At 58.2% G+C, this 13,237-nt stretch overlaps 6 protein-coding genes across 6 annotated transcripts; 2 read left to right on the forward strand and 4 right to left on the reverse strand.

Moving 5' to 3' along the window:
- SCHCODRAFT_02615811 (uncharacterized protein) lies at positions 1–2,025 on the reverse strand. The gene is made up of 2 exons (XM_003034465.3): positions 1,808–2,025; positions 1–1,757 (listed from the first exon to the last, which is right to left on the reverse strand). The coding sequence occupies exon 2, from the start codon at positions 1,752–1,754 to the stop codon at positions 180–182; it is 1,575 nt and encodes a 524-aa protein (XP_003034511.1). The 5' UTR covers positions 1,755–1,757; positions 1,808–2,025; the 3' UTR covers positions 1–179.
- SCHCODRAFT_02615814 (uncharacterized protein) lies at positions 1,998–3,826 on the reverse strand. Its single transcript, XM_003034466.3, has 3 exons — positions 3,781–3,826; positions 3,664–3,723; positions 1,998–3,608 (listed from the first exon to the last, which is right to left on the reverse strand). The coding sequence occupies exon 3, from the start codon at positions 3,593–3,595 to the stop codon at positions 2,027–2,029; it is 1,569 nt and encodes a 522-aa protein (XP_003034512.1). The 5' UTR covers positions 3,596–3,608; positions 3,664–3,723; positions 3,781–3,826; the 3' UTR covers positions 1,998–2,026.
- Positions 3,827–3,945: 119 nt separating this feature from the next.
- Positions 3,946–5,270, forward strand: SCHCODRAFT_02615815 (uncharacterized protein). The gene has a single exon (XM_003033882.3). The coding sequence runs from the start codon at positions 4,349–4,351 to the stop codon at positions 5,189–5,191; it is 843 nt and encodes a 280-aa protein (XP_003033928.2). The 5' UTR covers positions 3,946–4,348; the 3' UTR covers positions 5,192–5,270.
- An 81-nt stretch (positions 5,271–5,351) lies between these two features.
- Positions 5,352–6,923, reverse strand: SCHCODRAFT_02615819 (uncharacterized protein). Its single transcript, XM_003034467.2, has 2 exons — positions 6,116–6,923; positions 5,352–5,973 (listed from the first exon to the last, which is right to left on the reverse strand). The coding sequence occupies exons 1-2, from the start codon at positions 6,441–6,443 to the stop codon at positions 5,762–5,764; spliced, it is 540 nt and encodes a 179-aa protein (XP_003034513.1). The 5' UTR covers positions 6,444–6,923; the 3' UTR covers positions 5,352–5,761.
- SCHCODRAFT_01294076 (uncharacterized protein) lies at positions 6,704–7,816 on the reverse strand. Its single transcript, XM_050341393.1, has one exon. It carries the CDS (start codon positions 7,532–7,534, stop codon positions 6,869–6,871), a length of 666 nt encoding a protein of 221 aa, XP_050201762.1. The 5' UTR covers positions 7,535–7,816; the 3' UTR covers positions 6,704–6,868.
- A 255-nt stretch (positions 7,817–8,071) lies between these two features.
- Positions 8,072–13,114, forward strand: SCHCODRAFT_02533198 (ras GEF; the record flags this gene model as incomplete). The annotated part of the gene is made up of 8 exons (XM_050343561.1): positions 8,072–8,515; positions 8,688–8,918; positions 8,978–11,794; positions 11,847–11,939; positions 11,990–12,113; positions 12,162–12,287; positions 12,339–12,459; positions 12,509–13,114. 8 exons carry the CDS (start codon positions 8,072–8,074, stop codon positions 12,624–12,626), a joined length of 4,074 nt encoding a protein of 1,357 aa, XP_050201763.1. The 3' UTR covers positions 12,627–13,114.
- Between the last annotated feature and the right edge of the window lie 123 nt (positions 13,115–13,237).

Below are 13,237 nucleotides of genomic sequence, written 5' to 3' on the forward strand. Positions count from 1 at the left end.
TGAGTTCCAAAAAGGGTAAATAACCCGCGCCCATTGTTTCCCTCAGTGCGCTCAAGACGACATCGTAAAGAATTGTACAGCCTAATTGCAATTGCTGGTTATCCATGCCTACCATGACCTCCCATACCTTCGATCTGAGATACGAGCGTGCAATATCTCACTCGGACGATATCACGCGGTCAACCGCATTCCCCGTCTTCATCCTCGTCCTCTTCCCCCTTCTCGTCACGCTTCCCCGTGTCAGGCCAGCTGCGACGCATGCCAGCACCAGCAACCAGTTGCCTTAGAGGGGAAAGCCGAGTGCCATCCACCACTCTGTCACCTTGCCTCGAAGTGTAGATGCGCTCCACGCTGCCTTGGTTCGAGCGACCGAGATCACCGTATTCGAGCTCGATGTAGACGAGCTTGGGCAGGAATGTCAGGGAGCTAGGATTGTCATCGTCGCGGGCCAGCGCATGGATGAGTTCCCGCGAGACGACGCCACTTAGCACCCGGTCATAGATATACTCGTCGTCGCTGAGATACAGCCGCTCTAATAACTGTAGCCGCCGGAGGAGAACGTCAAGGTGAGAGAAGGACACGAACTGGTAGCACTTGAGCGATAGACCGACCAGAGACGAGCAACCCTCAGATCCATCAAGTATATTCTGCAGCGACTCTTCGGGCTTCGGTTCGCAATAAGGATCTGCGGTCAGGCGCAGGATGCGGAGCTTGGGAACGAGGACATGTTGGGATAGGCGGTTGGCGTCATCTCCAAGGTATAGCTCTTCGAGACGGGGGAAATACCTGGGCGATCCCCATCCCGTCGGCAGCGCTCCCAAAGGAGCTCCAAATTGGTGCTCACCGCCGACGTGCAGTGATACCAAGGTTGCGGTGCAGGTCACGGCGACACTTAAAATCGTAGTAAGGCTGGTGTTTGTAGCGTTCACGCTGAGCCTGGTGAGTTTCCAAGCTCGTGGTAGCGTAAGCAACCGGATGGGCCCTACATGGTAGATGCGAAGACGCGACACCCTCGGGGCTAGCAGGAAGGGCCGCAGAGGCACATCATAAAGACCGGCGGAACGGCACCACTGGTCCTCACAGCGAATAGTGAGGTCTTCCAGCAAGGGGAAATCGCGACCCATCAGCTTGTCGAAAGCGGCGAATGGTATGTCCTTGAGCCATAGCTTCGTCAATCGGTGCGACTCGGGACAGAAAAGCGCCCAAGCTTCGTCGCTCCACCCCACGACCCGGCCCACGTCGGGACACCAGTCCAGCCTGATTGTCACCTTCAGCGGCGCCTGAGCAGTCTTCTCGAGCGCGTCCTTCAGAGCGGTGATATGCTTCGGGAGAGGACTGTAGTAATTGTCGAACAGAAGATTCGACCATAACAGCGGAGTCGAACGGGCGATCCGACGCCATTGATAGCAGGCGCGGTCAAGGCGTAGCTTCCGATTCCTCTTGCTCGCGTACATGTCTTCCCAACCGTCCGGGACTGCGAGGAGAAAGATGGCAGAGAGCAATTCCGGGGGAAGGCGGCGCCATGGCGCGAGCAGGGCATCATGCAGAGCGAGCTGTTCTCGAACTCGCTTGCCGAATGTTTCTCGTGCGGCATCGTCGATCTGCTGTTCGAGCAGGCGGAGCGCGTGCGCCTTCGCTGCAACGGCAGATGCCGCCTCATCGTCGAGGGCATGGACAGCGCGATGAATCTGCTTGTTGGCGATGGCGCTGGCGCTAACTAGAGCCTCTTCGATCGATGCCAAAACATTAGACATGGTCTAATAGCGCGTCAGACAGTCGCATCAGTATAAGAGAAAGCAGGACATACGGTAGGCGGAGACGGAGAAGCCAACGCGATTGATGAACAACGAGATGCCAAATGCGACAACATTGGCGAGCGCGCGCGAGATGGGCTCGACCAGCGTGGGCGGACAAGATGAACGTTGAGGCCAAGGTGCGAGCGCGACGCATCGATCGCGCGAAGATTCAGAAGCAGCTCTCATCCCGTGATTACATCATGAGCACGAAAAAAATATACCATTTCGTCCTACTCCAGCAATAGGCCCTTCGAGTCTGTAAGCTTCTCTAGGCAGGCAAGCGGTGTACCCTCCATAACGCGCGGATACCTCCTCGACTCGAATATATTCTGAACCGCCTCCCGATACTCGCGATCCTTTTCCTCCGTATCCTCGCCCACGCCGCGAAGTTCAAGATGCAGGCGCCGAAGGTTGGGAAGGAGGGTAAGTGCAGTGACTGATCCACCATCCCGGGATAGTGCTCCGAGGGTCTCCATATGCAGAAGCGTCTCGGTGGGCAGTATGTGCTGTTGAGGCGTGTCGTCGAAAGAGAGGTGCAAGTCGGTGATCTGCGGGGCAAACATGAGGAATGCGAGCAACCTGATCGGCCAGATGAAAGACTCCAGAATCGCAAACGACCGCAGCGATGGGCATCCGCGCGAATGGTCCATCAGGACTCGGAATGTGGCGAGAATGTCTATGATGAGATCGGGGTAGCTTCGCAAGGCTGCGGTCGTGAGCTTCGGGGCGCTAACGAAGCGGCAGAGGGATATAGCGCTGCCGCTGAGGCGGAGTTCCTCGAGCGCGGGCAGCGATATGCGAGAGTGACTGGGGTTGAAAGGGCCAGACTCATTAGCTGTGACGGTGCACTTGCGGAGCGTTTGGCTGCACGCCTTTATCACGGCCAGAGAAGGTGCGAGTGGGGGCGTGAATATGCGGCCTGTGCCGTGTTCGCCGCAGGTGATGGTCAGCTCGGTGATCTTCCACGAGGATGGCAACACGGGCTCGACTGGCGGCGAGTAGTATTGAATGCTGAGAGACGTGATGTTAGGCGCATTCTGGAACACATGGAGCGGGACTTCAACTGGAGTATTCCCGTCGGGGGCGAGCGAAAGGGAGAGGGAATGTAGGAGAGGAAAATCATGCTGCGTGAGGATGTCGTATGCTGAGCGTGGGACGCCGCGAAGAGTCACCTTGCACCATCGCTGAGATGCGGAGCATAGGATGTTCCATGCCTCATCGCCCCAGAAGTCTTCAGCTACCATGCGGTTGCGAAAAACCCATTCCTCCGGAAGCAGCGCGTCGATGATGATGCTCAAAGGCGCATTGCCCGCCTTTTTCATCTCCGTCGCTACAGCCGCCGCGTGATTATTTAGAGGATTGTCGCACGCGTTGAATCGCAAGGTATTCCATATACGGGGCGTGGCCAGAGCAGTTGTTCGCCACGAGCTGCATACGCGAGCGACGTTGAGGCGCCGCACCCCAGCGGGCTCGTGGTCCCAGATATCCGGCAGCGCGAGGAGGAAGATCTCCGACAGAAGTTCAGGAGGTAGCATGCGACATGGAGCTAAAAGCGCGTTACGAAGAGCGATTTGTGTATCGAGAGCTTGTCGCAAGTCCAGTAATTCCGGAAGAACGCTCCCCGAGTGTTGAGAGCGCTGAAGGTCGATATCCAGTTGCCGCCTCTGTTCGAGTAATGACTGAACTTCTTCCTTGGTGATGGACGCCTCTTGGTGACCGTTTGGCACGTAAGTGGAGCGATGGAGAGAAAGGCTGGCGACCGCGCGGGCACGACCAAGGGCTTCTTCAACGGATGCCATATCTGTCTGAACACTTTATATGTTTTCTAAGTGTTAACACGAACGTAGAGATATCAGGGATCACCTACGTATTGGCGCCGAGGTAGGAAGGCAGGTCTGCCACGTATGCGCACCGCGACAAAGTCTTTCTGTTCCGAGACAGCGATCATTAGCCGCGTAAACGCATGCATAAGCACAACACAAACCAATGCACCTATGAGAACAAAAGGACAGTCAAGACCATCCGGCGTGTTGACTGGCGAAGACAAGGCGGTCACAAACACGATCACGAACAAGCGCCACATCCGGAGATTGCCGGCTGGGCCCTATATAACGACCAACGTTGGCGATATACCTTGTGTCCCTAACCCCCATTCTCATCGCGGCGCGAACAGACCGTCTTTCTTCCATCGTGTTCTCAGAGCCTCGCTCCTGCTCCTCGTCAGGACCTAACTCGGGATCGGCAGAACATCACCACTCGCCACCCAGCAGCGGACCGTCGTGGACACCTTTTCCCTCAACGTGGAACGCACACAAGTCCCTATAATCCAACATCTAGCTATGGACCCGTCTTGGCGTGCCGCCATACTTTCCTCAACTGAGATATTCATCGCACCCGAGAAAGAATATCAACACCATTCCTATGGCCACCCCCTTGGCAACTTCGCTCGCGTGCCGCATGTATCAAAAGTGAAAGTAGATTGGAACCAAGTTGGAGGGCCGGTGCCAACGACCTTCGCTTTCCCGGCTCCTTGGGCTATCACGCATCTGGAAATGGCGCTCAACGACTACGGCTCCCATGATAAACATCCGCCACTGTCCGCCGTCCTGGATGCTATCATGTCCTGCAAGGATTCGCTACGCGTCTGTATCGTCAATACCGCCATCGCTACAATTGAGCCCGCGACGCTCGCTCCGAGTCAACCGGCTGTTATCTTTCCAGTCCTCGAGTCCCTCACCCTGCACGACGAAGGGGCCTGCCTAGCGCTCCTCATCTCCGCACCCAATCTACGGTATCTTTTCATCGAGGGAAACCAGACTTGCGAATCCGGGCCAGAGAATCGATACATTTCGGAGGAGCAGGCGCTCTTCCGACTCAAGACGCTGCTGGACCGGTCGGGCGACTGCCCGCGTCTGCGCTCCCTCGTCTTGTTCAACAGCGATCTCGACAAGGGCGATCTGGTGGCGCTGCTTCGCCGCTTGCCCTCTCTAACCGAGCTTGATCTCATCGAAATCTGGGATGCCGAGGCCACCCCAGCTATCTTCGACGCGCTCACGCGCAAGCCCGAGGATCCGGCCTCTCTGATGTTTTTGCCGGCTTTGACCAGCCTGACGATATGCGACGGGGCCGACGGAGGGTCCACTCGGCATTCGGTCTGGTCGTGGTACAAGGTCGTCGTGAAATCGAGGCTGATTCCAATGATGGTCAATGGCACCCAGCTCGCGTGCCTTCAGGAATGTCATACGGTTAGCGAGCATTCCTTGGGTCCCGGAGTCAGAGGTGGCGAGGGCGACATAACGTTGGAGTGTTTGGACGAGCTCATGTCAGAGGATGGCTCGGATGTGGACAGCTATGATATGTCTTCGGTTGAGTCCACTGACGGAGCTGAAGACTGAGCGCACTGTTTCGAATGTGAGCAAGATATCAGTAGACTGTTACGCACTTCGTGCGAATAGAACCGGCAGCGAACTCGGCATGACTTTGGAGTGGCTGTAGTCCAGTTGAAGACATTTGGCAGAGTACAACGCACAAGTGTATTGAATAGATGAAGCGTCAGGCTCAGCGCAACTATGTCGAGGGTCGAAGGGGATATTACAGCGACACTAATAGGTAAATTGTACAAGAGGGTAAAGTAGAGCATCGCAAGTCCGCGAGATATCCGTGAAGATATAGTTTACATATAGCCGTGTCCGGTGCACGCGTCGAGATCATGGTCCGACATACGTCGAAGTCGTATCCGATACATATCGAAGTCGTAGTCCGATGCACACATCAAAGTTACACCTCGAAGTCGTGTCCGAATCGTGCGTCGCTGGCGTGTCCATCGTGATCAGCGAGTCCATCGTGATCAGCGAGTCCATCGTGATCAGTAAGTCCAAGCGTCATAGGAGAAGTCGACTATATCATAGGACAAGTCGACCACATCTTAAACGCAGTCGACCGCATCATAGGAGAAGTCGACCAGATCACTCCGACTGCGTCCCGTTGTAGACGATTGGCGTCGACACGAAGGCGACCTTGTTGCCCAGCGTGCCCGACCCATCCGCCCACTCCTCGAAGACGGCGAGGTACATGGGCGCGTCCGAGGCGGTCTTCCCGGAACCGAAGCCGCCCTGGTTGACGGAGAAGTCGGGCATGGTGAGCTGCTTGGGGACGGGCTGGTTTGGGTAGGGGTTGCCTGGAGGGTGGGGTGTTAGCGTTGTTTGTTTTCGGGGGAGCATTGAGGCGCAGGAGAGACCAAGGCGCAAAGGATCAAGGCGGGCCATACGATCGTGGCGCAAGACCTTCAAATCGCCTACAAAGACCAAAACCCTACTCACCCGGATAGTTACCCGTCGAAAACCTCCCAAAGAAGTGCCCCGTCGTCAGCGTGTCCGTCTTCGTGTTCGCCTGCAGGTCGCCCGGCGAAGACGAGAAGAGCCAGATGCTCGTGTTATATGCAGACCGCCCGTAGTCGGCCATGCTGTAGTAGAGGAAGTCGAACGTCTCGCCCGGCATGATCACCGCGTTCGCGGCGGGCTTGTCGATGACGGGGCCGCCGGTGCGCGGTTGTAGGGGGTGGGTGTTCATGGGCAGCGGGTGGGTGACGATGGGCGAGGCGACGGCGAGCGCGGCGGACGCGAGGGAGATGAGGGGGGCGAAGAGCATCGTGGGTGGTGGTGGTTGTGAGGGGAGGGAAGTAGGTAGAAGGTAGAATGTAGGTGGCGGTAGGTGTGTTTCGCTTGAGGTCGAGGTCGAAACGCCTCAGTCGCGCCCATATATATGCTGATCACGGGGGCACTGCGGGCCAGACACACCGTGCGTGCGCCAATAGAGGCGCGGGACACGGATCCATGACGCGGGACACACGGTGATGGATGGCGGCACACACGGCGATGGGTGGCGAGACACAACGGGCGTGCCGACGCGGCCGGGGAATCGAGAATGTGGCGGATGCGTCGGGATGATATGCGAATGCGCCGGGAGGGTTTGGGGATGAGCCGGGAGGGTTTGCGAGCACTGGGCGACCTTGAATCGATTGAATCGAACACAAGCGACAGGTCCAAGAATACAAGCACGTAGTGCGGCTGTGCTCAAGGGTGCCTCGAAGCAGTCGGTGGCATGCGCGATCGTGGGTGGCGACACGTTCCCGAGCGTCGGACTGTATGAAGGAGTGAATGTGAGGGGCGGGTTATGAAGGCGCGATTGTCATCGGAGACTGGTCGATGGGGAGTAGAGGCCGTGTCGAAGACGCGAAGGACTAGAGCGAAGGCTGTTGTTGCCTGATTGGTTGAGGTGGGGTGACGAAGGGCGGTTCTTCCGTATGATCCTTCCAGGGGGGCTGAACCTAGGCTTTGTGCTGGTTCCAAGCTGGTTCCTTGACTGCTGAGTGTTGTGAGAACATGACGCGCTGGACGGCCACAGTGGTGGTGGGGGGAATTCAGGAGGAAATTAGAGGAAGTTCGTGATATTGTCGATGAGGCAGGCTGTACGGAATCATCGAAGATAGATGTCGGCGTCGGCACCTCGGTTCTTGCTCGGGCTGTCAAACGGCAGATATCTGACAGTAAGGATGCGATCTTATCGCGAAGGTTTGAGGCTACTGGTATGAAGGGTCGTTCATAAGGATGCAGTCTTGCGCAACAGCCTTGGAGAAAGCACAACTTCCGGCCGCATTGCTCGCGAGAGAGCAGTATAGGGAGCCAGGTAGCCCTTCCTCGACGTCGAAGTCGCCCCGAGAGATCGCGCAAGTGCTGCATCCGCTTCCTCGCGTATTGGACGCGTACAATTAACACCGTTCTCAGGCGAGAGGTCCGGGTAGCTTCGACGAAGGCGATTTGTCAATCCAGACCCATGCATACAGTCCGTCCGAGTACTTGGAGATGGTTGGCTGTCGCCTCTTGCGGGGAACCATGCGAGCTATCAAGAGCAACATAGAAGGTGGCTTAGGCGGCTCAGATGAATGTGAGGGTGGTTTGCCGTGAGCCAAGGCAAGGCTTTGAATGTCGCCGTTGACGTTGTCGACGACATGAAGGACGGCGAGAAGGGGGACTCGCGCACGTGGACGAGGCCTCTGGTGTGTGCACGTGTTTGTGTATTGTTGGGAAGGAGGGCGCTCGCCGGTTGACGCGCTTGCCACCGACATCCTGCTGGACGTCCGGCCGTGCTCGCCGTTGCTGAGCCTGGACGACGCTGCGATACCCGCGCTGACGCTCCCCGCGCTCACAACCGCCTCACCTCGTTCCATCTCCCTCACGACGCGCGATACCCGCGAACACGGCACGCCACCCTCGTGTATGCTCAGCACGTCCCGCGCACAGCGACCTCGCATCGCAGACAGTAACGATCTGGACGCGCAACCATCTACTGGCCATTGCTCTCCCCATCGCCAGCGCGTCGCACAGGACACACGATCGTTTCCACGCCGGTTCCGCACCCAAGTCCCCTCTCACACTCCATACACTAGACGACCGTCCCGCTCTTGCTGGGTGTATCATACGCTGGTTCCCCATACGGGTGAGTGCTCGCCCATCTTGCTTCCCGCGCTTTCTGACCGCGATCGCGCAGCCGCTTCATCAACCTCTACACATACGCGCCGTCTAGTGCCTATCCATATTCCCCATCTCCTCGATTTATTGCCATCTTGGTTATATGACCGCCCCACGACTGCACATCGACACGGCGCCTACCAACGTCGTTGCTGGTCCCTCCTCGGCACCACAACGTCCGTTCTACGGTCCGTCCTCGTCTACGCTTTCGGTCAACCACTTTCGCTCCCGAAGTCTATCCAACGCATCCTCCTCCTCTCTTGACATCATCTCCCCCGCACCCTCGTCAAACGCGTCTACCTCATCCCTCATCTCGCACAATGGCCACAACAAGCCGAAACCTGCGCAGACCGACTCTGCGAAGAGTTCACTCGACGAGACGATACGACCTGATGACTACGTTCTGGCGCTGCACGACTATGTTCCGCAGACCTCGAGCGCGACTTGTCTCTCGTTCCGAGCAGGACAGGTGATACGTGTCTTCAACCGGGATACCAGCGGCTGGTGGGACGGCGAGCTCGATGGGCGCAGAGGTTGGTTTCCTAGCAACTACGTGGACGCTAAACCCGCATCACTGGTGGAGGAGGATGTTCCCGTTAGTCCGGTAGTAAGCTGCGCATTCACTTCCATACGCCGTGCCTAACCAATTTGTAGCGCGCCATGCATTCGCACAAGAAATCAACCGCCTCCGTTACTTCCTGGATGTCCGTCTCGTCTGGCGATCCCTACGAGTCATCACTATCTAATCCTATGGGACACAGCGAGAACGACGCATACTGCCCGCCTATCATGATCCCGCTACTCAACGGCCTGACGCTTCTCCAGAATGCTGTGCGGGCCAACCGCATAGCACACTTCCAGCCCTCGACCGCATGCATCATCTCATGCGTACGATCCATCCTATCTTCCACTGGAACACTGCAGCGGGAATCGCCCCTCTTGCAGGACTTTCCCGTCCTGGCAGGCGAGCGACGGCGAATACTGGCCGTTCTGGCATCCCTCGTCGCGAAGGCGAAGCAGGCATCGGACCCCGAGATCGACGAGAACACGCGCGACGACCAGATAGACGAGATGATGCGGCTAAGCGGGCAGGTCTTCGCGCACATGCGAAGATACCTTTCCATTGTTGTGCATATCGGCGTCGATCTTCCCGGGCGGGCCGATCCCGCAGCAGGCTCACCGAATGTCGGCGGCGTTCGCAAGCTGCGCGGCGCGCCCTCGTCGGCGGACAACAGCCCATCGCAGTACGGTCATGCGCGAAGTGGGTCGGCGGTCGAGACGCCGAGGCGACACTACCACTCTCGGTCGCGGGATGCCAATCCTACGCCGATGAAGCAGGCTGCTCGTGCTCGAAGTACTGGCGATATTCGGGCGGTGCGTGTACCACGAGCACCAGAGCCGCCATTACCTGGCGCTTCAGAGGCGATGCAAATGCAGCAGCGCTCGATCACCGTGCAAAACGGCGAGCCCGTCAACCCCTGGGCGCGGACGCTGCAGGAGGCCAGGCATAGGCATGCAACGTCCGTCAGCAGCAACAGCTCTTCGTCGTCTTTCTCCTCTTCTGCCGCTTCCTCCAGCCCCGTACCTTCCTCTAGAGCAGTGTTCCCCACCGGGCCAGCATCTATCGTGCAAGTGCTGGACATCCTCCGTCTTACCCACGACGAGTACCTGTCGACCATCGCCGCCCTCATTGGGTATGCGCACATGTACACCCGCTCCTCGCACGCATCCAGTACCGGCCACATGTACGACCTCGTCCGCGAGATCGTCGAGAGGTCGTGCAAGCTGCTCACGATTGTGGAGGCCGTCATGCAGCACCCAGGTATCCCGGAAAGCCGCCTGCTCAACCTCAGCGAAGCGAAGGATGGCCTCTTTGAAGTGACTAGCGCACTCGCTGAAGCAGTACGCGCGCTCATGGTCGAGCCGTCGCCAATGGTCTCCGAGGACGCGGAGAAGGAGAACATGCTGTATGCGGCTACAGCTGCGTTGAAGGCGGGCTCGGATTGCGCGGCGTCGATCAAGATGTGCTTGACGCGGACTACGGACAACCGGCCGGTCGTCTTCCCGCCGCCTCAAGCGCCGACCTTGCAAGACGAAGAGGATCAGGAGCAGACCCAGCAAGACGCGATCACGCCCGTGCGGGAGACGCGGCCCAAGCTAGCGAAGTCCTCGAGCTCGAGCGCGCTTGCGATGCTCGCGAACGGGAGGGAGGACGACGAGGATTTGACGATCCAGGCGCAGACGCCGTCGCCGCTGCGCCTGCGGCAGGTATCGTCGGGGTCGGAGAGCGCGAGCGCATCTAGTAGGTCCACTGCAGCAACATCACAGGAGACGAGCTTGACGTCGCCCGAAGAGGTCAAGGCCAAGCCAGGCGCGCAACTGGCACGCCTCGCGGTGGCGGAGCGCCATATCGAGCCCGATCTGCCGTCACCGAGCTCGATGGCGACGTCGTTCGCGCCGTCTCTGGCTGCGTCGTTTGCACCATCGCTGGCGCGGACGGAGACGGGGACGACGTGGGAGGGAAGCATACGCAGCGGGAAGGATATGGAGGACAAGTTGATCAATGGCAACCTGTCGAACCTGGACTCGATACCGGAGCTGCCGGCGGACCCGATGGCGTATATGCTGTCGCACGACTACGACGTCGATGCGGTGGCGTACAACACGGACGGCCATCTTGTGGGCGCGACGCTCGATGTGCTCGTGGAGAAGATGACGCCGCACGACAGCATCGTCGACCCGGCTTTTGCGGCGGTGTTCTTCATGACCTTCCGTTTGTTCTCGTCGCCTGCCGAGCTTTTGCAGGCGCTCATCGCGCGATACAATGTGGTGCCGCCGAGAGGTGTCTCGCACGAGGGCATCCAGGTCTGGCAGCAGCGCAAAGGCATTCCTGTCCGTCTGCGCGTTTCGAACTTCATCAAGAGCTGGGCGGAGACGTACTGGCGCTCCGGCGTCGACGACGCCGTCCTCAACGACCTCGCCGCCTTCACGCAGAACGCGCTCGCCGTCATGTTCCCCGGCCCTGCGGCGCGCATCCTCGACCTGCTCGACATGCGCCGGCGCTCGATGGACCTCGGCGTGAGCCCCAAGGGCGACCGCAGCCGCGACCCGGGCATGTCGATCAACCCGCCCACGCCGCTCGTCGTGCAGCCGTCGGAGATACCGCGGCCGACGATGACGAAGACGCTGCTGGCGGCGCTGCGCGCGCGCAACTTCGCGTCGATCTCCATAACGGACTTTGACGCGCTGGAGCTGGCGCGGCAGATGACGATCATGGAGTGCAACCTGTACTGCGCGATCCAGCCGGAGGAGGTGCTGGAGACGGGGCAGGCGGATGCGAAGCCGGTGAATGTGAAGGCGATGTCGAGCTTGAGTACGGTGATAACGGGGTGGGTGGCGGAGAGTATTTTGAATGAGGCGGATGCGAAGAAGCGGACGGCGTTGGTGAAGTTTTTCATCAAGTTGGCGGATGTGAGTGGTTTGTTTGTTGTGTATTACAGGATGGGGCTGACGTTCTCTGTAGCGCTGTACGGCGTTGAACAACTTCAGCACCTCGCGGTCGGTACTGGCCGCGCTTGATTCGTCGACGATCGCTCGGTTGCACCAGACCTGGAATGTGAGTAGCGCGCATCTGAGGCGAAGCATACGCTAACACATTGCCGGTAGGGTTTACCGCAGAAGAACAAGGTGCAGCTTGAGGCCATGCGCAAGCTGGCCGACCACTCTCGCAATTACCGCGAATACCGCGCCAGACTCAGAAATACTGCGCCGCCCGCCGTGCCGTTCCTAGGTGAGCCCATTTGTTGTTCTCTCAGGAGCTCATGCTGACGATGTGCAGGCTTGTACTTGACGGACGTCACCTTCTGCCGAGAGGGTAACCCTTCCCATCGGGCTTCACCAACGAACCAGTCCAAGCAGCTCATCAACTTCAACAAGTATCACAAGCTGGCGAGGATCGTGCAAGGTATGGATGGTGCTCGACTTCCAACACTCCGACTAACGGGTTTGCTCTCAGACATGCAACGATTCCAGGTTCCGTACAACCTCAAGGAGATCCCTGAGGTGCACGAGTACCTCAACTTTGTATTCCAAAAGTCGCGGAGGAACGGTGACTTGCAAGACCTGTACCGGCGAAGGTGCGTTTCCGAAGTCGCTGTGATTGCTCTTCTCTGACAAGGAATGCAGTCTTATGGTCGAGCCGAAGCGGTCCGCCGATCCTCCGCCACCGACACCCTCGACCGAGGTGAAGCAGCTGTTCCCTTGGACATCTCGCTCGCAGTCCGCGCAGCCGCAACCCATTTAATCTACCCATTGTTCTCATCTGTCTGGCATTGTATATTCTGGGACTTGCGGCACTTCATGTTTCTATACTGCTCCTCGCACATTCACTCCTACATACCTCGGACCGTCGCCTCGCGGTCTACAACTCGCGCCATCGCAGCGAGCCTCTCCCATGCATTGCTCCTCTTCTTTTCCCATGCATTATCAACATTGGTCCTCCTCTCCTCTCTGTGGCTCGGTTGTGCTTCACTTTTGTTCGTATTGTCTAGTGTGTGTATCTTTCTCCGCCTTGCCACTGCATACCGCCCACTTTCTTTCTCCCTTTTTATTCGCTTCTGTAACTTCGTCATTGCTGTGTCGTACTTCTGTATTCGTGCGCGGGACTACTAATAAATGGACACATCGGAAGCTGTAATACTGGGCGATTCATGTATAGAGGATAGACTCACAATGCTGCTTGGCCGGAGGGAGGCTGCGGTCGTTGAGCTCAAGGAGGTCTTGTAGGTCCACCCACGTGCAGGAATTGATGGGTGATGACTAACGCCCTTCGCTGAACGCGTCACCCAGTCGCGTCGAGCTCGCGCATCAATCACCTCTCCCTCGTCCTCGCCACCATGTCCTCTGCACAACCGC

The sequence above is a fragment of the Schizophyllum commune genome (assembly GCF_000143185.2).
Source record: "Schizophyllum commune H4-8 unplaced genomic scaffold SCHCOscaffold_3, whole genome shotgun sequence".
Lineage (NCBI taxonomy): Eukaryota > Fungi > Basidiomycota > Agaricomycetes > Agaricales > Schizophyllaceae > Schizophyllum > Schizophyllum commune.

Excerpts from the sequence above, each read along its gene's own strand:
- SCHCODRAFT_02615811 (XM_003034465.3), bottom strand. The coding sequence starts at position 1,754 with ATGTCTAATGTTTTGGCATCGATCGAAGAGGCTCTAGTTAGCGCCAGC.
- SCHCODRAFT_02615819 (XM_003034467.2), bottom strand. The coding sequence starts at position 6,443 with ATGCTCTTCGCCCCCCTCATCTCCCTCGCGTCCGCCGCGCTCGCCGTC. Across the intron at positions 5,974-6,115 it reads TTCGACGGGTAACTATCCGG|GCAACCCCTACCCAAACCAG; the intron begins GTGAGTAGGGTT and ends CCCACCCTCCAG.
- SCHCODRAFT_02615815 (XM_003033882.3), top strand. The coding sequence starts at position 4,349 with ATGGCGCTCAACGACTACGGCTCCCATGATAAACATCCGCCACTGTCC.
- SCHCODRAFT_02615814 (XM_003034466.3), bottom strand. The coding sequence starts at position 3,595 with ATGGCATCCGTTGAAGAAGCCCTTGGTCGTGCCCGCGCGGTCGCCAGC.
- SCHCODRAFT_01294076 (XM_050341393.1), bottom strand. The coding sequence starts at position 7,534 with ATGCAGCACTTGCGCGATCTCTCGGGGCGACTTCGACGTCGAGGAAGG.